Source organism: Lepidochelys olivacea (genome assembly GCF_965140295.1).
Source record: "Lepidochelys olivacea isolate rLepOli2 genome assembly, chromosome: 5".
NCBI classification, from domain to species: domain Eukaryota; kingdom Metazoa; phylum Chordata; order Testudines; family Cheloniidae; genus Lepidochelys; species Lepidochelys olivacea.
Window position 1 is genome coordinate 84,185,375 of NC_140415.1, and position 26,763 is coordinate 84,212,137.

Genomic DNA, 26,763 nt, shown 5'->3' on the forward strand with positions numbered 1-26,763 from the left:
CCAGTTCTGGGATCAGGGAATGTGTAAAGTTGTTCTTTCAGTGCTTAATATTTTCCTTATCTCTGCTCAGTATCTCTCCCCTGTACGCTGTCCTTTCATGATCTACAGCAGAAGTTGGAATTCTGTGTTTGGCAGAGTTTTAGATCAAGCTTGATTATCCACTTCTGCTTCTGTCAAGCATAAGACACCATTAAATCAAAATAAGTGGTAAACCAATGTTAAACTAAATTTCTCCCGGTGTATAATTCCTTATAATTATTGTATAAATCAACAGTCTCAAGGACATGGAAGTTAAAAAGAGGTGTATTACGATTTGTAATGCTTAAAACAATGTACTAAGTAAAAACAACACAAGTGTACACAGTGTATGTTCACCTATTCCAAAAGAGGAAAATACTGTCCTTATAGGCAGGAAAACTATTTACACCCACCCCCAGGGGAACTTTCCCCCGCTCAGGCCCTCTGTCCAGGCTGGAATATACCCTGTGTGAACCTGGGCCAATGTCTAGTACAGGTTAGCAAAAATGGCCAGTTATTTTGTGCCCTTCTCTTTGCAATTAATAATGAAGCGTGCTTCCTTGAGGCGTTTCTAGTCACTATTCATCACAGGCTTCCAACCCATCTGCCTCCCTGACCTCCCTGCTTTGACCACGTGCCAGTTATGCACTGGGCCCACGATCATTCGGGCCCGTGCGGCCGGTGCTCCCCAGGGCAGGGAGCCGCTGATTTACAAACGCTTCGCGGCCCCGGCCAAGCCAACGCCCCCCGCCGCCCTCTTCTGCTCAGCGCGCCCTTCGGCCCCGCCCCGCGCCGCCCCGCCCCGCCCCGCCGCAGCCGTCAGAGGAAGCCCTGAATCCTGCGGCTGGGGAGGGGCGTGGCCACGGCCTGGTGACGTACCAGCCGCGCGCTCTCTCCCGTCCATGCCGGCTGACGTCAGTGCGCGCTCCGCGGGCCCGGAAGCCATGGCGGCGGCGGCTGCGGCGGGGATGGGGCAGCAGTGGGTGCTGGTGGAGATGGTGCAGGCCTTCTATGAGGTGAGCCTTCTCCCCACCCCCGCTGGAGCCGGGTCCGGCATCCCCCTTCAGCGGGGCCGCGAGCTCAGCCTGAGGGAGCGGGGCGCTGGGTGACGGTCCCGCCTGGTGACCCCAGCTCTCGGGGGAGGGGTGTTGTGTCGCCCTGGCGGGGGGGGACCCGGTGGCCTTGGTGATTCCAGCAGGAGCCAAGCACCAGGCTGTACTGGCCGCCCAGGGAGCGGGGCAGTGAGTCGGCGCGGCAGGGTATGATAGAGCTGATGATAAGGCAGGGACGGGCAAACGTTTTGGCCTGAGGGCCACATCGGGTTTCCAAAATTGTGTGGAGGGCCGGTTGGGGGGGGGGGGGGGCTGTGCCTCCCCAAACAGCCGGGCGTGGCCCACCCCCTATCCAATGATTTAGTGGGGATTGGTCCTGCTCTGGGCAGGGGGTTGGACTAGATGGCCTCCAGAGGTCCCTTCCAACTCCGTTATTGTATGATTCTACCCCTCCCCCTGCTTCTCGCCCCCTGATGGTCCTCTGCCCCCCCCCCCCAGGACCCCGCCCTATCCACCACCTCCTGCTCTGTAACTGCCCCCGGCCACCCCATCCAACTCCTCCTCCTTCCTGACTGCCCCCCGGAACCCCTGCCCCTATTCAACCCCCCCTGCTCTCTGACTGCCCCTACCCCTATCCACACCCCCGCCCCAACCATCCCTGCAAACTCCCCTGCCCTCTATCCAACCCCCCCCCCCCCGCTCCCTGCCCCCTTACCGTGTTGCCTGGAGCACCGATGGCTGGTGGCGCTACAGCCGCTCTGCTCCGCTGGAGCCAGCCACACCACCGCGCAGCACAGAGCACCAGGTCAGGCCGGGCTCTGCGCCCCAGGAGCTCGCCACCCAGAGCATTGCACCAGCAGTGCAGTGAGCTGAGGCTGTGGGGGAGGGGCTGGACAGGAGGGTCCCGCAGGCCGGGCCATAGTTTGCCAACCTCTGTGATAAGACCACTGGAGCAGGCAGCACTGGTCACTTCTCGCAGACCTGAGTGGGGCTCAGAGACGAGCCAGGAGCATGACTGAGTGGCCTGGAGAAACTCAGGGTGTGAGGAAGTGGGATTGCTGACCTTGCAGAGGAGGGGAGGGGATCACGGTATAGAAAATAACAAATGCAGTAGTGACAGTAGAGCGGGAGTATCTTCCTGTGACTTAATCCAAGTTCAAGGGGATGTTTGGCCAAATTAAAAAGTGGGAAATTTGCAGTTGATAAAAGGACTTAGTTTTTTACATGACCTGTCATTTGACTGTGGAACTTGCTGCCATAGGAAGTCATTGAGGCCAAGAATTAAAAAAAAGTTTCAAAAAGAGATTGGACATTTATGTGACCCCTGGGAATCCATAGTTGTCATAATTTATTATCAGGTTTTGGAAGAGGTATTAAACCTTATGCATCATGTATGAACCAACTTCCAACTATTAGAGACTAGGATGAGACCTAATGTGGGAGGTAGATTACTTCCTGTCTGCTTATTGTCAGGTTCTTGCACCTTTCTCTGAAGCATCAGAGACAGGACGCTGGGTCCGGTCCGGAAGAGCAGTTCCTATATTGGCAGATGCTGTGCATGTTTGTCAAAGTTAAAATATGGTGACATTTGTGTGTCTCAAGGTAAATCTAGTATCCATCTGTGGTGGGGCTTCACATTCACCTTGAGAATTTATGCCATGTGCTCGTCATCATTATGAGCCACTTCTGACTTGGAGGCAGTTTGTTCCATATTATGATGTTACTTCTGTTAAACTCTATGCTATATTTTGGTACATGCTGTTTTTGCCACACTTATTTTCTGAGTCGAAATATATCATTTTGGTAAGAGAGTGGAGGCAATAAGAGGAGACTTTAGTTTACACCTTTAGTACTATTATTGAAAGGCAAAGATTTATTAATTCAAACTCTGAATTTATTTTCCCTTAAGAGGGACTCTATTGTCATTTTATGCTAATGGAATAGCATGGGTAATTATTTCCAGACTGTTAGAAACAGGCATTTCTGTGTTAGAAACAAATTGATGACCTGGTTGCCACTTCATAGGTAAAGGTGTTGCTCTAATCTCTTCTATCCCACATACAATCCAGGTGGTGACCTACTTACGTGTATTGGAATCTTGTTTGAGTTACCTAGCAGGTCAGGCAATGAAAAGTACTGCTCACAGAAGAAGCAGCAACTCTAACCTTAATAAAAGGAGTACTTGTGGCACCTCAGAGACTAACAAATTTATTTGAGCATAAGCTTTCGTGAGCTAGAGCTCACTTCATCGGATGCATTCAGCGGAAAATACAGTGCGGAGATTTATATACATAGAGAACATGAAACAATGGGTGTTACCATACACACTATAATGAGAGTGATCACTTAAGATGAGCTATTACCAGCAGGAAAGCGCGGTGGGGGAGAAGAGACTACCTTTTGTAGTGATAATCAAGGTGGGCCATTTCCAGCAGTTGACAAGAACGTCTGAAGAACAGTGGGGAAATAAACATGGGGAAATAGTTTTATTTTGTGTAATGACCCATCCACTCCCAGTCTTTATTCAAGCCTAAGTTAATTGTATCCAGTTTGCAAATTAATTCCAATTCAGCAGTCTCACGTTGGAGTCTGTTTCTGAAGTCTTTTTGTTGTAATATTGCGACTTTTAGGTCTGTAATCGAGTGACCGGAGAGATTGAAGTGTTCTCCGACTGGTTTTTGAATGTTATAATTCTTGACATCTGATTTGTGTCCATTTATTCTTTTACATAGAGACTGTCCGGTTTGACCAATGTACATGGCAGAGGGGCATTGCTGGCACATGATGGCATATATCACATTGGTAGATGTGCAGGTGAATGAGTACTTGTGGCACCTTAGAGACTAACAAATGAATTTGAGCATAAGCTTTCGAGAGCTGCATTGATGAAGTGAGCTGTAGTTCACGAAAGCTTATGCTCAAATACATTTGTTAGTCTCTCAGGTGCCACAAGTACTCCTTTTCTTTTGCGAATACAGACTAACACTGCTGCTACTCTGAAACCTGAGAATAAGTTAGGTAATTGTTTAGGTAGTACAACCTGCCCTTGGCTAGTGGATTTTGGGTTTCATTTGATCACTTTCAGAGCTAATAGGGAGGTTGAGCAGTGAAAGAGTATCTTCAGAATTTTTCTCTTCTCAGTTCCCTGTTTCCTAAGACCATGTCTACACTACAGAGGAAATTCGATCTAAGCTACGCGGTTTGAGTTAAGTGAATAGTGTAACTCAATTGACATCACTTAGATATACTTACTGCGGGATCCACGCTACACGATGTCGACTGGAGACACTCTCCCGTTGACTCCCCCACCTCTTCTCGATCTGGTGGAGTACAGGAATCGACAGGAGAGTGATCTGCGGTCGATTTTAGCGGGTCTTCGCTAGACCTGCTAAATCACTTGCCAATGCGTCGCTCACTGCTCGTGGATCCCCCAGGAAGTGTAGTCAGAGAAGGTCAGGGGTGCTTCTTGCCTGGTGGGGTGAAGCAAAAGTGTCAGGAGTCAGCAGTACCCGGAGGGGAGCTGCCTCTGTCTCCTCTTATATAACGCATTCTGCTGTTACTACTACTATGATCTTGTGGCTGTATCATTCCTGGTACTCTGCCTGTTTGTGCTAACCCAAAAGAAGGAGACCATGAGGTCTCACAATGGTACTATGACAACAAGGCCAGAGAGAGTCACTATACTCTTTTATTTCCCTCAAATGATCTAATGTTGAAATTATCTAACTGATGCCACCAGTTCCTCTCCTCTGGTGATCACAGTGGAACAAGGCTTTGGTAGCCACTGTATTGTTTAGAGCAAATTCTAGTTTAAATGAGCAATACATTGGGAATTGTATGCTAAAGTTACTAAATTCTGGTGGCTCCGGATGCCTGTCTACTATAGCACTTCTACCATTATTACTAGGGCCCAACCAAATTCCTGGTCCATTTTGATCAATTTCACAGTCATAGGATTTTAAAAATTGTAAATTTCATGATTTCAGCTATTTAAATCTGAAATTTCAGTGTTGTAATTGTAGGGGTCCTGACCCAAAAAGGAGTTGGGGGTTGCAAGGTTATTGTAGGAAGGGTTGTGGTACTGCTACCCTTACTTCTGCACTACAGGTGGGGTGCTGCCTTCAGAGCTGAGCAGTTGGAGAGCAACGGGTGCTGGCCTGGAGCCCAGCTCTGAAGGCAGAGCCAGAAGCAGCGTAGAAGTAAGGATGGCATGGTATGGTATTGCCACCCTTACTTCTGCACTGCTGCCTTCAGAGCTGGGCAGCCGGAGAGTGGCAGCTGTTGACTGAGGGCTCAGCACAGCAGGCAGAAGTGCAGTAGTAAAGGTGGTAATACCATACCATGCCACCCTTACTTCTGTATTGCTGCTGGCAGAGCGCTGCCTTTAGAGCTTGGTGCCTGGCCAACAGCTGCCGCTCTCCAGATGCCCAGCTCTGAAGTCAGCGCAGAAGTAAGTGTGGCAATACTGTGACCCCCCTCCAAAGTAACCTTGTGACCCCCTCCCCTGCAACTCCCTTTTGGGTCAGGACCTCCAATTTGAGAAATGCTGGTCTCCCCATGAAATCTGTATAGTATAGGGTAAAAGCACACAAAAGACCAGATTTCATGGTCGGTGACATGTTTTTCATGGCTGTGAATTTGGTAGGGCACTAGTTATTATTACTGGTGGAACTGAACAGGAGTGTTGTAGGTTAAATATGGAGCTGTAAACTCTTCTCCAAAACGTCTCCAACTCTTCTGCTAACATGTGACCTCAGGGAAATTTGTGCCTTCGTTTTCATGTCAGTTAAAAGAAAAGTGCTCTTCAAATACCAACTTCTGTCATCACGTGAAGTGATGTGTTGCATATGTCCTTAGTACTACGTTTATGGTGGCTATCAAAATATCTGTATTGGTAATTGTTATTACTTTTGTTTCTCAGTGCATTTGCATTCCACTTCCTCCATTTCTGTAGGCCCTATACTAACAAAATACTAAACTGCAAAATACTAAACTGTTTTTGGAAATAGCTTCTCACAGTTTTATTCCTATATGGAGTGGGTAGAAGGGTGTCTCTATCAGGTTCTTGAAAAATAACTGATGCCCATTTTGTATACTGGACCCTTGTTAAAATAGAATAGAACATAAGAACAGCCATACTGGGTCAGACCACAGGTCCATCTAGCCCAGTATCCTGTCTTCTGACAGTGTCCAAGACTAGGTGCTTCAGAGGGAATAAACAGAACAGGTCACCATCAAGTGATCGATTCCTTGTCGCCCATTCCCAGCTTCTGGCAAACAGAGGCTAGGGACGCCATCCCTGCCCATCCTGGCTAATAACCATTGATGGATCTATCCTCCATGAATTTATCTAGATCTTTTTTGAACCCTATTATAGTCTTGGCCTTCACAACATCAGCTAAACATAGCTAAATGCATGTTCTGAAAGAGCTATAAAGTGTTGATACGTTTTAGAATTAGGTTTATGTCTAGCATGAACTTGTTCCTTACGTGGGCAGGGTTTAGCCTTATGCAGTTTCTATTAATTCGGCTGCAGATTTAATCAAATGTAGTCTGTTTAGCAGTGATTCTGTGTAACTTTTTAAGTATGAATTTAATGCAGTTAAAAGTGACCCTGAGCCAATAAAGTATGCAATTCATTTCCATACAAACTCCTTATCCACATCTTTGCTAGTGTAATTTAGGCTAACCTGCAGTGTACTCGCTAATCCTCCCATGCACCTTTCTAGAACTGAAACTGCCTAACATATCGACTTTGAGAGCAGTTTATTATGTCTTCTGCTAACACATACCTGGTCACTTTAACACTCAGTAGGCAGGATCTGCAAAGCCATGAACTTCCCTAAAAATGCTTTTTTTTTTTTCTTTTAAATAAAGGAGGTATGTATGAACAGTTCTAGTTGATGCAAGGCAACATTGTTTTTTTTTTTAGAAATCTAATAATGGAAAGGAAAAATACCAGCTGATTAAAACTTATATGGACTTTTTATTTATTTATTTTAATTTCTAGGCTCCTGCTTACCATCTTATTTTGGAAGGAATTCTAATACTGTGGATAATCAGACTTCTTTTCTCTAAAACCTATAAACTTCAAGAACGATCTGACCTCACACCTAAGGTATATTGTAATAACATTCTTCTCAATATGCAGATTTTTTCCTTATAGCAACAATTTATAATACTAATACATTTGTCTGTTGTGACAGTCGGAGTGTGGTGTGGTCACCTCACAAATTGAAACCACTGTGATAAGGTGATATTTCTAGTGACTTCAAAATGGAGTAAGAGATCTTTCAATATGTGTTTTGTTTTTGGGCAGGAAAAAAGATTGATCATAAATATTACACCAATTAGAGGAAAATTTAATTTTTAGAAAGTTAGAAATCAGAAATTTGAAGGAATTGGATTAATTGTTAAATTTCTAGAGAGATGAAATTGGTATCAGCTCTACTTTTGAATGGATTTGTTTTAACAATGGAAACTTCCGGTAGTTGTTGTTTTTTTTTTTTTTTAAATCTGTTGGAGAAATTGAAATTCATGCTGAATTTTGTTGTCCTGGAAAGCAATTGCTAAATCATCAGTCTGGAAATAGAATGTCAGCATAAAATACTGCACTTAACGCTTCAGATATTAGCAATTTTAAGAAAGGATTGAGAACTTTTATACATCGGGGGAGATAAAATTCTGTTAAACTTTTAAACTTATTCCTGCAAACAGTTGTACTCTTGTTTAACTCTAGCAGTCCCATTGACTCCAGTTGGACTACACGTGTAAGTATCAGAATTAAACATCAGTACTTCATTTTTCTCTTTCTTGGTTCTCCTACTTCACCTCGTACTCAGAGCCATTATATTCTAAAAAGTAGTGATGATGGTGGGGAGCCCCCATGACTTCCTCTGTACTGGTATCTAGTAGTCAATAAGGGGCTGAGAGGCCTTAGTGGATCTGCTTAGGCTAGAAGTATTGCCACCAGCAGGCTATCATACTGCAGGTCATGGGTTCCTGAGATTTTTAACCAATATAATTGTATGTTATAATTTTAAATACTCACCTTCTGTCCACCAGTATGACACTGCCTTTACTCTTCAGGCATCATCTCCCAGGTCTCTTTATGTGATAATGGTGAATATGGATATTGCTGGACAATGCTGCACAGCAATAAACTGTATTGACAGTTTGATAGAGAACAGAGAGATCAGTATTAAAACTACAATATTTAGTTAAAAAAACCGATAGCATGTCACCCTCAACATGCTAGGCTAGCAGCATTAACACTAGCTAAATACTTGATGGAACTTAATGAGAATTCTTAACCCCTTGCAGACTGCTTAAGAAATGGGGGTGGGGGAGAAGAAATCTAATGCATGTGCTATAATTACATTCATGAGCACACTAGCTTTCAATCTCAGTAGTAGCCAAGCACACATTCGAACATGATTGTAGCTATTTCTAAATATTAAACAAATATAATATAAATATAATGTTGTTGCACACATTCATGTCACTTTATTTCCTTTCAAACATATGGCCATTGGGCATAGTTCCAATAAGAAATACAACATGTAAAAGATCAAATGTTTTATCTAAACACTTTCTTAAAACAATTTTAAGAAAATCTCTTCTGAAACATAGGGCCTTTTATATTTTGATCCTCTTCAAATATGTCACAGTTCAAAAACAATCATTCATCTAAATAAAAGGAAAATATTGAAACCACAACAGAACAAACTTATAGTTATGTACGCTTCCCTTTCCTATTTCTAATCTTTTTTTGTCATTTAGACTTTGAAATTTTTTCTTTAAATATAAGTATGAGCTTTCTGCATCAGAATCTTCAAACAAAAATTGAAGTTACTAAAATAATGGATTTTCTTAAAGTAATCCTGTAATAAGTATCAGTAAGTAGGTCATATAGTTTTTAAATATTCCATTAGCCTTACAGTTTATATTGACATTTAATTACAATATTGATGTGAAAATCCAATATCATAAAGCTTTTTTGCATTTGTGAATAGATCATCAGGAGTGTCTGGCCTTCTTTGTCTTTTTGCAAGGATAGGTACGATGTTATACCTGGTAAATAACTCTTAGGAAATGTTACTCTTCAACAGTGTTAAGGGAGGTGTTACATTTTAGAACTCATGGTCATAGTGACTGGTGACATTTTAAACGTTGTTGTGTAGTTGGGCTAGACAGAGTGGTACTTAAAATGTCAGAAGCCTTCCTGGAGTGGAGCCTTTTCTACACTGGTGCTAAGAACAATAATAGGATATATTGGCAATACCAATCCTAGTGTAAATGTAACCTTAGTTAATTGCCCATATCCTATGTATGGGGCTCGTTCAGTGCAACAGAATTACTTAAATTATAAAACCAAAGAGTGGAGGTTGTCAGTGGTAGTCACAGTATCTAAAAATTTAGTTAGTCTTTTAAAATAAGTTAAAAGTAGTTTCAAACTTAACATCCCTTTAATAGCTAATGCTTATATCATAGCCCTACTTAGTGTCAATGTAGTTCAGGGGTTAGAGAGCATAGGAATAGGTGGAACTAAGGAACTCCTGAAATCTAATGTTGGCTCTGACTCTGATTCACTGTGTATCCTTGGGCAAGTGACATAACCTCTGTTACTCCATCTGAAAAATGGACAGGAACAATTGCCTACCTTGCATGTGTTGCTAGGATTAGTAGTTATGACATGCTATGCTATGCAATATTACCCAATGTGTAGATTGCGATAAATTGATTAGTAATTGTTACTTCTGTTGTGTCACTTCACTTTGCACTCTAATGCAAGAGCTGTTTGCTTAAATAGTGCTATAGAATGGTTGAAGACGGGAAGTGAGGAAACTGTATCCAATATTAAATTAGAGGGTGATTTTGCTAGTTGGTAATCAGAAATCTCCTTAGCTAAAATTTTGACCAGGACACAGAATCAACACCTCTTCTTTTACAAAACATGCCATGAGATCTTTAATTCAAAGTCACTTTGAGCAGTGCAGAGCCCCTCTGTATAGTATATGGGGGTAAAAGTTCAACATTGACTTGGAAGGGTGCCACATGTTGATATAGTTCTTTTGGTTAGAACTATACCCATCTGCTTATCATACCATAATCTGCTATAATGGAAATCATATTTGAAAGATACTAAACATTGGGTACTTTGACTTCTGATCCTTTCAGGAAAAGGAAGAATTGATTGAAGAGTGGCAACCAGAACCTCTTGTTCCTCCTGTATCAAAAGATCATCCAGCTCTCAACTACAAAATTGTTTCAGGGTAAATTTAGCACAAAATAGTCTTATGTTCAACTTCAATATAAATCTCTTTTTCAAATTTCTCTGTTTTTAAACGTATGAGGATTTTAATGTTCCTGGAATATCTTTGTGAGTGAGTTGCATATTAGGATTACAGGACTGGGTTTGTCACTGATGCTAAAGTCTCCTATCAAAGTTCATTATATCTTTGTCGAAACAGAATTAAATTCTGAGGAGATATGATAGTATAGAGAATCTGATTCTTTTATTCATTACCTATAGTAAACTATTAAGTAATTGGGCTTCATCTTGGTATCTTATTCAGGATCTTTTTCTGTTTGATGATTAATAACCAAAATGAAGCAAGTTTTGTAAAGGTATAGGCCTAAATCTCCAAAAGCAACTCGTGTTTTTGGGTTTCCAACTGGAGGGACCTGATTTTTGAGAGGATTGGCACTTTTGTAAATTACACTACTATAAGGTTTCTCAAGCTGGGCTCTCAAAAGTGGAGTCATTTGAAATCTTGGCTATAACATCTTAGGGCTTGTCTACAAATTTGAAATGGGACTACACCAATGAGCACTAGCCAATTAGTGTGTGACACCCTGGTGCAAACTAATGCACTGTGTAGACAGAAAAGCTCTCAGAAGAGTGATACTGATCCACAATTCCCATACGTGTTGCAACACAGATGCATTTCAAACATAAGTACTCTTCTAGAGTGTACATCATAGTACTGCAGGAATGGTACATTTTTTGTTTTAACTTTTATGTTGGTAGCATTTAAAAATAAAAGTATATTTTAGTGCTCATGAAAGATGCCAGGTTAACAACACTAGTAATTTTAAAATCATCCACTCATGAAACAAGTGTGGCACAAGCAGCACAGTGATTGCTTTCGCATGTTAGCCTGGCAATGTGCCTCTACCTTGTCAAAGAGGAAGCAGCTCTGCTTTAAAAAATAAATAAATAAATAAAATAAAAAAAAATGGGGGCCAAGTTTAATTGTGGCTTCTATGATGTGGATACTTTTGGTCACTTTTTCCCTGTCTAGAGCAGTTTTCAAAGATGTTGGGAAAGGGTGTGGGGAAACAATCAAAATGTCTCGGTGGGTATGGGATGAAGGAAAATATTCAGTGTTTGAAAATCTTTCATTTGAGTTAAAAAATGCCCAAATAAACTATTCAAAGCCTTTCAGGGCTGCTACACTTAATAGTTAAGGGATGAGGAGGAAGAACCCTGGCACCTTGCTGGTAACACTAAGACCACCAACTAGCTACCTTCCCATAGGCCATTGAACAGCCATTGGATTGTAACTTGGGCTGTCAGCCTAGTTCATGTCTTAGAATTAATATACAAGTGAAAATTTCCATATCCTATTGGCAGTTCAAGAGCCATCTTGTTCCCTGCTAAATTAGTGTTTCAGGTATCCTGTTGACAGTAACGGCAGTCTTCCTTCAGTGATTTTGATGTTAATCTTCCACAAAAGTGCCTGTAATGCATCTCTTAATTATAGTGGTATGTGGTGGGGGTTCTTTATTGCCATATTTAATACAGCTTGTGGATTTGAAGCATATGTAGCTGACAGCACCTTAAGAAGTATGAAATATTGTCTGCTAAAAGTAAAATGAAAACTCTTGATTTATTCTAACCTTCAAAGGAGAATAATACCTCCACCATAATGTGTAAGACCGTTCTATACCTCATGTTCAGTTCGCTTACATAGATTCTTGTCTGACCTAAACAGATTAATTTGTTACTTAACCAAAAGTTCCAGCAGCTAATGTTGTTAATGGTGGCAAAACCAGCAATGCAGACGATTTTCCTAACAAAGAGCAACCAATTTTAAGTTAATTACTGTTAAAAGCTATGTAAAGACCACTCGAAGAGCATCTATGTTGAATTAACTGATTCATGAAATACAATAGCCTATTCTTTTTAGGGAAACTATCTGCAAGATAGCCTATTTGGACAGGATCATATTGAATTCTCATTCAGCAAATATGCACCTTAATGTTTAAGGGAAAAATAATGAAATGTTGGAAACGTAAATGCTAAAAATGAAGTGTATTCCTGAAACAACAAAATCCCCAAAAAACTTTCTAAACATTAGTACTTGTTCTATGCTAACTTTAATAAAACGTTATTACTTGTTTTCTTATAACTTTTGATATATCTTTGTGTTTTATGTTGAAGATGAAATTCAGTGTTTGCCTCTGTCTGCAACTCCCGATATCAGTGAAAGCCCCAAGCACAGATTTGGAGTCTTAGGACCCCCAAAAGACATTATCCAATCAATACACATGTAGATTCCATGAACATCACTTGGAATTCTTTGAGTGGCCCACGTTCTTAGTTTATATAAAAACAATGTCTGATTATAACTAGTGGTCCCATAGGTGATACTGTAGGAACTGTGGAGCATAAAAAAAGACTAATGCTTTAAGGCTGCTCCACATTCCCACGCTTCTTTGTGAAGTTTTCATCTTGTAGCACCTGCTATAACTGAGGTTGCAAAGTTGTTTACAGAATTCAGTATCTTGTTTCCATATGCTTATAGCTTTCCAGTGCAATTGCATTTGGACTGAAGTTTTCCATGTTTGGTCTTTGCCCAAGGATAATGCTTCTTTAGAAGCTTGAACAAAATCTTATCAATCTGAAATATGAGAGTGGAATCTGACCATACCTTCCTTAAGTAGGGCTACAGTTTTGAGGCTGTCCATGGCAAGCTCTCAGTGAACACTGTGTGTCTTTACTGGGCCTAAGGGGTTGGGGAGTGATGGGGAATTATTTTAATTACCAAAGTTAATAGCGTTTAAAAAATTGCATCTGGGAATGTACTGATCATTGCAATAAGCAGCCCTGAACTTGCAAAAACGTATGTACATGAGAACTCCTTTGACCTCAACGGGACTACTAACCTGTCTGGTTACTTGTGGGCATGTTTAAATGGCCAGGACCTTAGAGATGCATTTCAGAAGGACATAGAGCGAGTTAATTGAACGCTTTTCAAAACTGTTTTACTGATTTTTCTCATTAGTTTGATCTTCGGAATTAACAAGTTTGAAGAAAACTGAATCCATGTTTTTTCAAAGTTATGAACCCTTGTGTGCAGTAAGCTGAAACATTTCTTACAATTTGTAGTGAATTCAAATTTAGCCTCTTTCTGTTTATGGTTTGTTCAACTTAAAACTTTCTCCAAACTTAACTCATTCAAAATGTATTAAAAATTGTTTGGTGAACTAGGGTCAGAAAACAGTTTTGAAGCAATTGTCTGAGGAAGTTTGATATTTGAGCAGTCTTGGTCGGTTTTGATTGTGTATATATAGGTCACATAATATTGTTTATTCCCTGCTTAGACAAGCTTGGAGAAATGGTTTTTGTATTCAATCATTACGTTAGTACTTTACTTCCTGTTACTTTGTTATTAAACAAAACTTTAATGTTGAGTTAGTAGTGTCTTTAGCATTTATAATCACTGTTAGAAAGTATAGAACACCGAGGTCTGATTAATCTGTAGGTTAGACATTAGGGGTTTCTGGCCTGATGCCTAAATTTAGGAAAAGCAAGTCAAACTGAGTTAGCTAGTGCTAATGCAAACTCTTAAATAATCAGATTTTTTCATTGCTTCAGTAAAGGTGTCTGGTAAAATGCTTGCAGTGTAAAAGATTTCATTATTCTCCTGGTACAGGCTGCTCGTTCTAGATTTTGCTGAACATTTTGCTCTGGTCACATTTTTGTCTGCACTATTTTTTGTCGTCATTGCTTGATTTTTATTTCCAAATCCTGGTTCTTTGGCTGGCTGACTCCTAGCAAAAACAGTTCCTGGAATTACTGTAACTTCTATGAATTAAACAGAATGAAATCTAGCATGTCAGATTTCCCAAGCATTCTAAAGCATCTTGTGTTCAGTGTCTGCACAAACTTGGTGCTTTTTTATTTTTATAACTTTTTTCCATATGTGTTTGCAAGGGTGATCTTGCTTTATGATGAAACTATTGTTTTTTAGTTAACTCTTGTTAGCGAAGTGGGAGGGAACTTTTAAATCCCACTTTTATCGTTTGTTTATATATAGCATCTCTTATTCCAAAGGATCCCAAATGCATTTTGCAAATTATACAAAGGAGAAGTTTTAACCATTACTTAAATATATCACCTTTGTGACATGAACCAGCAATTATTTAAACAAGCAGCAATCCTAAACAGTTCAGAACAGAACTTCAGAGAATACTCCATTTAGTTTAAGAGATGGGATTTTAGGTAGGCAGAATATAATTTTCAAACTGGAATTTGACAAGATGCTGTGGTTAGTATATCTGTTTGTATTGTATTTAGGCTATGTCTACATAGAATGCTTACACCACCTCAGCTGTACCGATGCAGCTGTGCCGTTGTAAGATCTTGTGTGGTCACTCTATGGCAACAGGAGAGAGCTCTCCCATCGACATAATTAAACCACCCCCAACAAGCGGCGGTAGCTATGTCGGTGGGAGAAGCTCTCCTGCTGACATAGCAGTGTACACACTACCACTTGTGTTGCTCGAGGTTGTGAACCTCCCTCTCTTCTCTTCTCTCCCCCCCCCCCCGCCCCCCGAGCAACATAAGGTTTTGCTGACATAAGTGGTAGTGTAGACATGGCATTAGGTTCAGAGTAAAATTAAGACTTTGAAAACATGGCAGAATGGGGGGGAAAAATCATATTTTAATTAATCTTACTATGTTTTTAAAAAAAAAATCCATGTACTGGTTGACCATTATGAAATGGACAAATATTTAACTTTAACTATAGCACTGTTTTTATATTTTTGTAGCCCCCCAAGTCATAAAATTATAGTGAACGGCAAGGAATGTATAAATTTTGCATCCTTTAACTTTCTTGGACTTCTGGATAACGAAAGAGTAAAGGTGAGTGGGTTATATGATTGCACAGTTATATACAAAGGGATTTTTAAAAATGTGCTATTGCATTTTATCTTGAGTTTGGGGATGACTTCAAAATATGACTCTCTCAAACACTTAGCATAGTAGTAGTCTTCATCCACATCACATCCTAAGCCTGGTTCTGCTGATGCCTTACCATGTCACCTTGAGCAGGTCACTTCACCTCTGCTTACATTTCTTTATTTGTAAAGAAAAGATCTTTACATACCTACCTCATAGGAATTACCAAAATTAAAAACATTTAGCATTTATATTTAGACATGTTCAAAGCCATATGCAAATATTAAATAAGTATTCTTGGGTGAGGTGTTTCCACATGAGTGCAGTCCGGTAACAACATGAAATAAATGGATAGTAATAACTTGTTATGCCTCAGTTATTTCCAGTGTATACTGGAAGTGTGAAAGTGCTAGGAATTTAAATGGCAAAACTTTAATCAACATTTAAATATGGCAGTATATGCATCATTGTAGTTTGTGTATTATAAATAAGATACTGTTTGGTCACAGATTCCGTGACTTTAACAGATGTCTGTGACTTCTGGGGCTTCAGTCTCAGGTGGTGGGGCTCAGGCTTCAGCCCTGGGTGCCCAGGCTCAGGCTTCAGCCCTGCAGTGACCATACACTGATTTTGTCCGTTTTTACCATGACTGTTCCGTGAATTTTACCTAATTTTGCTGTGACAAAATTGTATCCATAATTGTGTTCAATTCTGAGGCATTTATAGGTTTGAAAAGGACAATTCTCTATATGTAAGTTCTTCCAAAGTTGGGTAGATAATCAATTTTTTCCCCTTCCTTGATTATCCTTGCTTTTATATGGGCTAGCAATTTTAGCACGACCAAACAGAATTCTTTGGGAAATAAACAGCCTCATCTACCCTGTCGTTCTTTCAGATTAGAAAAAGTGACAGAGTTTAAATTTTGTAACCAAAAATAAAGACTACAGAGAATTGTTTAAAAACACTTCAGGAAGTATCTTCTAGAAAAACTTAGTGAAAAACTTTGAGATTCTAAATGGCATCTGATAGAGGAGTTTATGGACATCTTTCTTTGTGGCATAGTGCTTGCTACTCTCGGTACACTCACTGGCTTCAGTGAGACTAATCATGGTACAATAGTACGCATTGTGCCAAATATTGAGGTGTTAACAGGATCATGCCCATGCTTTGCAGGAAAGGGGGCGATGCGCTTAAACTTTGATCTTTTCATGGCCCTGAGTATTCCATTCAAACTGCTTTCTGTATAAGAAGACAAAGTCAAATCAGTTTTTATAACTTGTTCAGGTTGTATTCAGAACTATATATAATCTTGTTGCAAGAGCTGAATAATTTTTCAATTAATGTTTAATCTAATATTCCTTTTCTACTGTAAAGGAGGTAATCTGATAGAAATGACTTCCTCCTTCTCCTCAGGTGTTGAAGAGGCACTCTCCCCAACTGATATTGATAAAAACAGAGAAGACTATAACTAGTTTATAGCTGAGTAAAGTGCAGTCATTGATGGATGGTGTCGGCTTGAAAACTTTATTTTGAGAGGTTTCAGAGTAGCAGCCGTGTTAGTCTGTATTCACAAAAAGAAAAGGAGTACTTGTGGCACCTTAGCGACTAACCAATTTATTTGAGCATAAGCTTTTGTGAGCTCAAATAAATTGGTTAGTCTCTAAGGTGCCACAAGTACTCCTTTTCTTTATTTTGAGAGAGAGTTTAGCTTGTTCTCTTTATGCTCCTGAAGTTTTAAGGAATATAGTGTACTTATGTGAAATACCAAAGTAGATAGGGTGACATTTACTATAGGTTGTCATCAAAATGAAAGTTCTTAAATTAGTAGGTGACTGTTACATTATTATTAAATTAAACCTCTCAAAGCAACTGTTGTCTCAGTGAAATTTGCAGTGGTGCGTAACTCCATAAGGTGTTTTTGAAAATCTTTCCTTAGTTTCTTTGTGTGAAGGAAATAAAGGACAAAGTAAATAATACACTTCTGAGGTGGTAGTAGAATATAATCTTTACCTTTTTGTGAAATATAAATTTATCCTTCAGCTAGAACAGTACTACTGAAATGGCTGATATTTCAGTAGGTATGGAATCGTATATAGTTGCTTGATTTTAAAGTTAACTTATTGGTACCTACGAGGTACTTTTTTCCTCAGTGTACCATCGGTGTAGTATTGTTATACAGTAAACTAAGCCTAAATACCTGATTAAAATAGTAAAGTCTCATTGGCAAATGAGTTTACAAAATTAGTTGTTGTACAACATTTTAATTGCATTTGGTTCTATGGCTATATAACTTATATGGAACAAGAAAAGCAATGTTGACAATTATGTAAAATTGACAATGTGAATTGTGCAGAATATATTATTGTAGAAATAAGCTAAATGTTGTTTCTCATGTAATGTTTTCACTAAAGAATGCAGCCCAGGCATCTTTGCGGAAGTACGGAGTTGGTACTTGTGGACCTAGAGGGTTTTACGGCACTTTTGGTAAGTATAACTTTGCTTTCTATTACTAACATGCTTTTAATTCATCTTATTTTAAAGATTTTCATATTGAGGTATTGGGTATTTCCAAAATAGGTACTCTGTACGCTGTCTGTTTCTCAATGCAGGGAATGGCTGGCACACAACAGACTTTTTGGTATGATTGCTAATGATCTGTGATGCTTATCATTGTTAAAATTAAATTAAACAAGTGTTTAAACAAAAGGCGCTTCTCACGTAGTCCATCTAACAGATCCTTTAGCCAAGTCATAATGCTGAATTTGATGTATTGAGTTTAGGGCACCATAGAGAGAATGTGGATAAACTAGAGTCCAAATAAGTACAATTAAATGATGATGGGTTTGAGTCTAAAAGAGGGAATATGCACAATCCAGTCAAGACTGAGAAATATTTAAGTGTTTTTAAAAGATGTAATAAAGTAACTGTTTTCATTACTACTAGCTACCCAACTGTCTTCTAATACATAACGTCAGTAACAGCCAGGATATATAGAAATTACTTGTCAAGTAAATTGTTACTATACTTTTTTTCTCTTTAGACGCTTCCTTATGTTTCAAAATTTCACTTGTTTATAATGCTGTGGAATTTGCCATACTGGGAAGTGTGTTTAAAATGGTTGAAGTAGAAATGCACTTTAAACTCCTTCATTAAATGCTAAATAGACCACAAGAGGGCAGTCTGACTTCTGTATATTTTAAAATTCTAATGATGAAACTTGTCTTATTTGTATGATACTGTATTCAGAATGAAATATCCTCTACAAGAAACATTAAGACTTTTTGTGGTGGGAAGAGTTCTAGTTGTGACAAATCTCAATGTGAAGGTTGTTTTTTTTGGTTTTTTTTTTGGTTTTTATTTATAATCAGCTTAGTTGTGAAACTAGCTTCTCTAATATTTCATTACAGAATTATGGCATTTATTATTCCTTTGCTGTCTCCACTCAGACATAAAGGGCAGGATAGTTACAGGCTTAAAATGTTGTCTTGTCTTGTGAGCTTTCATGTCACTCCCTGGGAGTCATGGATTCTTTTGTTAACCGAGATGGTTGTAGAGAGCTCCCTTGGCGTCAACCATATGTTTGATTTCTCCAGAAGGCTGGTTTAGATATTTCATTTAGTCAGGTCAGTCCTATTGAGTGGTCAGGCAATCACTTTGTGTTTAAATTTGATAAATATTTCATATCTGCTAGAGCAAGATTGTTGTATTGCAGCCTTTGAGACTTAATCTTGCAGACTTTGTTCATTAATGTCACAACATATCTGATCTGCCTCTCCAACCAAGGTGATAGCCATCTAATAATAGTTACTAGTGAGCATTTATGGATGCTTTTGATTCCTTGACTTCCTCACCATATATTGGCAGCCCTGTGTCCAGGAGTCACTAGTTCAGTGGTGATTTCTGGGACTTCAAAAAACTTGCTCGAAGACTTTAGAGGTGATACCTTGTATGCGGAATTTGTGCTGATATGCAGGCGAGCTATGATTGAGTCTAAGGGTATGTCTACGCTACGAAATTAGGTCGAATTTATAGAAGTCAGTTTTTTAGAAATCGTTTTATATAGTGGATTGTGTGTATCCCCACACAAAATGCTCTAAGTGCATTAACTCAACGGAATGTTTCCACAGTACCAAGGCTAGCATAGACTTCCGGAGCGTTGCACTGTGGGTAGCTATCCCACAGTTCCCGCAGTCTGCCACCCATTGGAATTCTGGGTTGAGGTCCTAATGCCTAGTGGGGCAAAAACATTGTCGTGGGTGGTTCTGGGTACATGTCAGGCCCTCCCTCACTCCCTCCATGAAAGCAATGGCAGACAATCGTTTTGCGCCTTTTTTCCTGGGTTACCTGTGCAGACGCCATACCATGGCAAGCCTGGACCCCGCTCAGCTCACTGTCACTGTACGTCTCCTGGGTGCTGGCAGATGCGGTACTGCATTGCTACACAGCAGTAGCTCATTGCCTTGTGGCAGCAGACGGTGCAATAGGCCTGATAACCGTCGTCATCATGTCCTAGGTGCTCTTGGATGCCTCGGTAAGATCGGTCAGGAGCGCCTGGGCAGACGTGGGCCCAGGGACTGAAATAGGAGTGACTCGACCAGGTCATTCTCTTTAGTCCCGCCGGCAGTCGTATTGCACCGTCTTCTGCCGAGCAGCCAGGAGATGAGGATGGCTGGCAGTCCTACTGCACCGTCTGCTGCCAGCCAAAGATGTAAAAGATAGATGGAATGGATCAAAACAAGAAATAGACCAGATTTGTTTTGTATTCATTTGCTCCCCTCATCCTCCTTCCTTGAAATCAACGGCCAACAATCGTTTCGGTGAGGTTTATCAGGGGCACCTTGAAAAGTTTAATGGAGAGTCAGTCCCGCCTGGAATACAGGCGGGAGGGATAGCTCAGTAGGTTGAGCATGGGCCTGCTAAACCCAAGGTTTTGAGTTCAATCCTTGAGGGGGCCATTCTGTGTGACAGTTGTTTTTGTTTCTCCTTGATGTAAAGCCACCCCCTTCGTTGATTTTAATTCCCTGTAAGCCATGTTGTCAGTTGCCCCTCTCTTCGTCAGAGCAATGGCAGACAATTGTTCCGCGCCTTTTTTCCATGCAGACGCCGTACCACAGCAAGCATGGAGCCCACTCAGATTACTTTGGCAATTAGGAGCACATTAAACCCACGTGCATTATCCAGCAGTATATGCAGCACTAGAACCTGCCAAAGCAAAACCGGGCTAGTAAGCAATATCAGCGTGGTGACGAGAGTGATGAGGACATGGACACAGACTTCTCTCAAAGCACGGGCCCTGGCAATGTGGGCATCATGGTGCTGTAATGGGGCAGGTTCATGCCGTGGAACGCCGATTCTGGGCCCAGGAAACAAGCACAGACTGGAGGGACCGCATAGTGTTGCAGGTCTGGGATGATTCCCAGTGGCTGCAAAACTTTCGCATACGTAAGGGCACTTTCATGGACCTTTTGTGACTTGCTTTCCCCTGCCCTGAGGCGCATGAATACCAAGATGAGAGCAGCCCTCACAGTTGAGAAGCGAGTGGCAATAGCCCTGTCAAGGTTCCTTCTCCACTCTGAACAGTAGGGTACAGATGTGGGGACCTGCATGAAAACCTCCTAAGCTTACTTTTACCAGCTTAGGTTAAACCTTCCCCAAGGTACAAACTATTTTACCCTTGGACTTCCACTGCCACCACCAAACTTTATCTGGGTTCCTGAAAAAACGTAGTTTGGAAAAGTCTTTCCCCCCAAAGTCCTCCCAACCCTTGCACCCCACTTCCTGGGGAACGTTTGGTAAAAATCCTCACCAATTTGCATAGGTGACCACAGATCCAAACCCTTGGATCTGAGAACAATGAAAAAGCATTCAGTTTCCTTACAAGAAGACTTTAACAGAAATAAAAAAAAAAATCACCTCTGTAAAATCAGGATGGTGAATACCTTACAGGGTAATTAGATTCAAAACCTAGAGAACCCCTCTAGGCAAAACCTTAAGTTACAAAAAAGACACACAGACAGGAATATTCATTCTATTCACAGCTATTTTCTCAGCCATTTAAAGAAATCATAATCTAACACATACCTAGCTAGATTACCTACTAAGTTCTAAGACTCCATTCCTGTTCTGTCCCCGGCAAAAGCATTATACAGACAGACACACAGACCCTTTGTTTTTCTCCCTCCTCCCAGCTTTTGAAAGTATCTTGTCTCCTCATTGGTCGTTTTGGTCAGGTGCCAGTGAGGTTACCTTTAGCTTCTTAACCCTTTACAGGTAAGAGGATTTTTCCTCTGGCCAGGAGGGATTTTAAAGGGGTTTACCCTTCCCTTTATATTTATGATAAGCCCTGTGGAAGCTTACAACGCCAGACAGCTACCGGTCAGTCGGGAATCAATTTGGAGTGGGCAAATCTACTGTGGGGGCTGCTGTGATGCAAGTAGCCAACGCAATCAAAGGTCTGCTGATACCAAGGGTAGTGACCCTGGAAAATGTGCAGGTCATTGTGCAGGTCATTGCTGCAATGGGATTCCCTAACTGTGGTGGGGCCATAGACGGAACCCATATCTCTATCTTGGCACCGGAGCACCAAGCCGCCGAGTACATAAACCGCAAGGGGTACTTTTCAATAATGCTGCAAGCACTGGTGAATCACAAGGGACGTTTCACCAACATCAACGTGGGATGGCCGGGAAAGGTGCATGATGCTCGCATCTTCAGGAACTCTGGTCTGTTTCAAAAGCTGCAGGAAGGGACTTTCTTCCCAGACCAGAAAATAACTGTTGGGGATGTCGAAATGCCTATATGTATCCTTGGGGACCCAGCCTACCCCTTAATGCCATGGTTCATGAAGCCGTACACAGGCAGCCTGGAGAGTAGTCAGGAGCTGTTCAACTACAGGCTGAGCAAGTGCAGAAAGGTGGTGGAATGTGCATTTGGATGTTTAAAAGTGCACTGGCGCTGTTTACTGACTCGCTTAGACCTCAGCGAGACCAATATTCCCACTGTTATTGCTGCTTGCTGTGCACGCCACAATATCTGTGAGAGTAAGGGGGAGACGTTTATGGTGGGGTGGGAGGTTGAGGCAAATCGCCTGACCGCTGGTTACGCGCAGCCAGACACCAGGGCGGTTAGAAGAGCACAGGAGGGCACAGTGCGCATCAGAGCAGCTTTGAAAACCAGTTTCATGACTGGCCAGGCTACGGTGTGAAAGTTCTATTTGTTTCTCCTTGATGACCCTCCCCTCCCCCCCCCCCCCCCGGTTCACTCTACTTCCCTGTAAGCTAACCACCCTCCCATCCCCCCTTCGATCACCGCTTGCAGAGGCAATAGTCGTTGCTTCACATTCATGCATTCTTTATTAATTTGTCACCCAAATGGGGGATAACTGCCAAAGTAGCCCGGGAGGGGTAGTGGAGGAGGAAAGCACCGAGTGGGGTGGTGGAGGAGGGAAGGACAAGGCCACACAGCATTTTAAAACTTATTGAATGCCAGCCTTCTGTTGCTTGGGCAATCCTCTGTGGTGGAGTGGCTGGAGGGCCCCCCCCCCCCTACGTTCTTGGGCATCTGGGTGAGAAGGCTACAGAACTTGGGGAGGAGGGCGATTTGTTACACAGGGGCTGTAGCGGCAGTCTGTGCTCCAGCTGCCTTTCCTGCAGCTCAGCCATACACTGGAGCATATTAGTTTGATCCTCCAGCAGCCTCAGCATTGAATCCTGCCTCCTGTCATCACGCTGCTGCCACCTTTCATCTTCAGCCCGCCACTTACTCTCTGCAGCCCGCCACCTCTCCTCGCATTCATTTCGTGCTTTCCTGCACTCTGACATTGTCTGCCTCCGCGTATTTTCCTGTGCTCTGTCAGTGTGGGAGGACAGCATGAGCTCAGAGAACATTTCATCGCAAGTGCTTTTTTTTTTTTTTCCTCCTTCTAATCTTCGCTAGCCTCTGGGAAGGAGAAGGTCCTGTGATCCTTGAAACACATGCAACTGGTGGAGGAAACAAAAAGGGACAGTGGTATTTAAAAAGACACATTTTATAGAACAATGGGTACACTCTTTCACGGTGAACCTTGCTGTTAACATTGCATACATAGCACATGTGCTTTCATTACAAGGTCGCATTTTGCCTCTACCCACCACGTGGGCTAACCCCTCCCACCACCGCGTGGCTAACAGCTGGGAACATTTCTGTTCAGCCACAGGCAAACAGCCCAGCAGGGACAGGCACCTCTGAATGTCCCTTAAGAAAAGCACCCTATTTCAACCAGGTGACCATGAATGATATCACTCTCCTGAGGATAAAACAGAGAGATAAAGAATGGATGTTGTTTGAACGCCAGCAAACATACGCTGCAATGCTTTGTTTTGCAATGATTCCTGACTACTTGCTACTGGCCTGGCGTGGTAAAGTATCCTACCATGGTGGACAGAATAAGGATGCCCTCCCCAGAAACCTTTTGCAAAGGCTTTGGGAGTACATCCAGGAGAGCTTTATGGAGATGTCCCTGTAGGATTTCCACTCCATCCCCAGACATGTTAACAGACTTTTCCAGTAGCTGTACTGGCCGCGAATGCCAGGGCAAATTAATCATTAAACACGCTTGCTTTTAAACCATGTATACTAGTTAAAAAGGTACACTCACCAGAGGTCCATTCTCCACCTGGCGGATCCAGGAGACAGCCTTGAGTGGGTTCGGGGGGGTACTGGCTCCAGGTCCATGGTGAGAAACAGTTCCTGGCTGTCTAGAAAACTGGTTTCTCCGCTTGCTTGCTGTGAGCTATCTACAACCTCATCATCATCATCTTCCTCGTCCCCAAAACTTGCTTCCATGTTGCCTCCCTCTCCATTGACTGAGTCCAAGCACACTGTTAGGGTAGTGGTGACTGAACCCCCTAAAATGACATGCAGCTCATCATAGAAGCGGCATGTTTGGGGCTCTGACCCGGAGCGGCCATTTGCCTCTCTGGTTTTCTGGTAGGCTTGCCTCAGCTCCTTAAGTTTCACGCGGCGCTGCTTCAGGTCCCTGTTATGGCCTCTGTCCTTCATGCCCTGGGAGATTTTGACAAATGTTTTGGCATTTTGAAACCGGGAATGGAGTTCTGATAGCACGGATTCCTCTCCCCAAAGAGCGATCAGATCCCGTACCTCCCGTTTGGTCCATGCTGGAGCTCTTTTGTGATTCTGGGACTCCATCATGGTCACCTCTGCTGATGAGCTGTGCACTCACCTGCAGCTTGCCACGCTGGCCAAACAGGAAATGAGATTCAAAAGTTCGCGGTTCTTTTCCTGTCTACCTGGCCAGTGCATCTGAGTTGAGAGTGCTGTCCAGAGCAGTCACAATGGAGCACTCTGGGATAGCTCCTGAAGGCCAATACTGTCGAATTGCATCCACACTACCCCAAATTCGACCCGGCAAGGCCGATTTCAGCACTAATCCCCTTGTCAGGGGTGGAGTAAAGAAATCGATTTTAAGAGCCGTTTAAGTCGAAAAAAGGTCTTCGTCGTGTGGACGGGTGCAGGGTTAAATCGATTTAACGCTGCTAAATTCGACCTCAACTCCTAGTGTAGACCAGGGCTAATGTTCTTTGCATTGTTTATGGCTGAGGCCAGACTAACTCTTGGTTAGTTAAGTGTCTGTTTCAGTCTCTCTCACCTTCTTAGTAATTTCTTCAAATGGATTGTGGAGACAAGTTGGGGTGTTTTGTGAATGAGAGGCTCCAGGCTGGTGTCTCTAGTCCTCTTCAATATGAGAATCATGGGCTTCTAACTGGTGGCTGTATATTTTGCATTTGATTTGGTCACTGTCTGTGATCTTCTGGGTTCTTTGGGGATCTGAATGTCCTGGTTTCTCAAGGAAAGTGGTATATATCTGTGATGTCCCTTCACTATTAATGCTTGTGCGTGATATACCTTCACATTATCACCCAATCTCAGACCTAGGCAAGGAGATTGAACAGTCGCTGACTTCTCAATTTCAGCTTCATCTTTTCAGTCAACTTTCTGGCTAGGTCCCAGACTAGGTTCCTGGCTTTCTCTGGACTTGAGCTTTTCAGGATCATGAATAGAGTCCTGCTGGTCTTACTTTTTGTGTTAAGCCGTATTCTGTTTGTATTATATAAAATTCATTTTCTTTTTTGGTGCTGTGTATACTTTGGGTGTGCTACAGATTTCTTACTCATTGCAGTAGTCTCACTACCCACCTCTAGCAGACCTGAGTGTTCGGACTCTTACATATTGGCAACACTTTTGTAACTTATCATGATTGTCAAGTATTAAGTTTTAAATGAGAAACTGATTATATTCACTTCCTGGTTGCTGCAAATAACAATGTTTTCTGTATATAGAGCCCCTTCACTGTGTGTGTGGTGTTTGTATCTATCAATTAAAGCTTAGTAAATCTATAGATGTAGTCTTCTCTCCCTCATTCCCCAGATAGCTGCCTGATGTTCTGAGCTTTCGGATAAAGTATTTTTATTGAAAGGCATAAGTCATCCACATACAGCTCTCTAGAAAGCTTTTTTTTTTCCCCCTCTAGACCAGGGGTTTTCAACCTTTCTCTTTCTGAGGCCCCCACCAACATGCTATTAAAAACTCCACAGCCCACATGTGCCACAACAACTGTTTTTCTGCATATAAAAGCCAGGACCAGCATTAGGGTATAGCAAGCAGAGCAACAGCCCAGGGCCCCATGCCACAGGGGCCCCCACAAGATTAAGTTGCACATGCTTTGTATTGTGGGGAACTTTCCTGGCTTCTGCACAACCCCAGTGAGGTGGGCTAGTGAAAGGATCTGAGTCCTTGCTTCTACTTCCTTTACCCAGAGGCCTCCCTGCCCTTGGGGACTTCCCTTCCACTCTTCTGTCTGGAAGAGTCCTCGTAACCCCAACAAGGCTGGGCCCAGGATTCCTGGGGGGCTCGACCCCCAACCCTGCTGCGGTCACCTAGGACAGGGGCAAGGGTGTCCCCACTCCAGGGTACTGTCTCTGCACTGGGCACTTCCCTGACCCACTGATATTACATACAATCTAAAGCAAATGCAAGTTATTTAATCAACAATTAATTAAAAAAAGAATAAGGAAAAATGGGAAAGATTAAAGGAAAACACATCACCCAGCTCTGTGGCAGGGAACGTCACAAACAGTGTCTCTGGGATGTCAGGGCAGTTCACAGTCTGTTTCTTGCAGGTCCCAGGCCGCCTTCTCAGGTTCTGGCTGTGCTGCAGGGATGCTGTGGATTGGACACTTGCTCTGGTGGTGGCCACACACCTCCGGGCTTTAGGTGGTTGGACCCTTCTTCCTAGCGTCAGCGCCCCATCAGGTTAAAATCCCCTTCCCAGTCTGGCCTGCAAGGATCCTTGGCTGGGGGTGTATTTCTGTGCTGGGCCCTTTGCCCAGGGTTCCTCCTTGGCTGGCCCCAGTTGCTCACCACACCTGGCTCCAGCCCTAGCTCCACCCTTCCTCAGCACTGATTCTGCTGCTCTGCCTCCAGCCTCCTGGACTGCTTCTC

The 26,763-nt window shown here is 42.3% G+C and overlaps 1 protein-coding gene across 1 annotated transcript in view; it reads left to right on the forward strand.

The window, feature by feature from the left end:
• The first annotated feature begins 898 nt into the window (after positions 1–898).
• SPTLC1 (serine palmitoyltransferase long chain base subunit 1) overlaps positions 899–26,763 on the forward strand; it is a 52,759-nt gene continuing 26,894 nt past the window's right edge. The window contains exons 1-5 of the mRNA XM_084627856.1: positions 899–1,034; positions 7,081–7,188; positions 10,251–10,345; positions 15,135–15,228; positions 17,676–17,748. Coding sequence (XP_084483982.1) covers positions 921–1,034; positions 7,081–7,188; positions 10,251–10,345; positions 15,135–15,228; positions 17,676–17,748 — 484 coding nt within the window. The 5' untranslated portion in view covers positions 899–920. The remainder of the gene's footprint in view (positions 1,035–7,080; positions 7,189–10,250; positions 10,346–15,134; positions 15,229–17,675; positions 17,749–26,763) is intronic.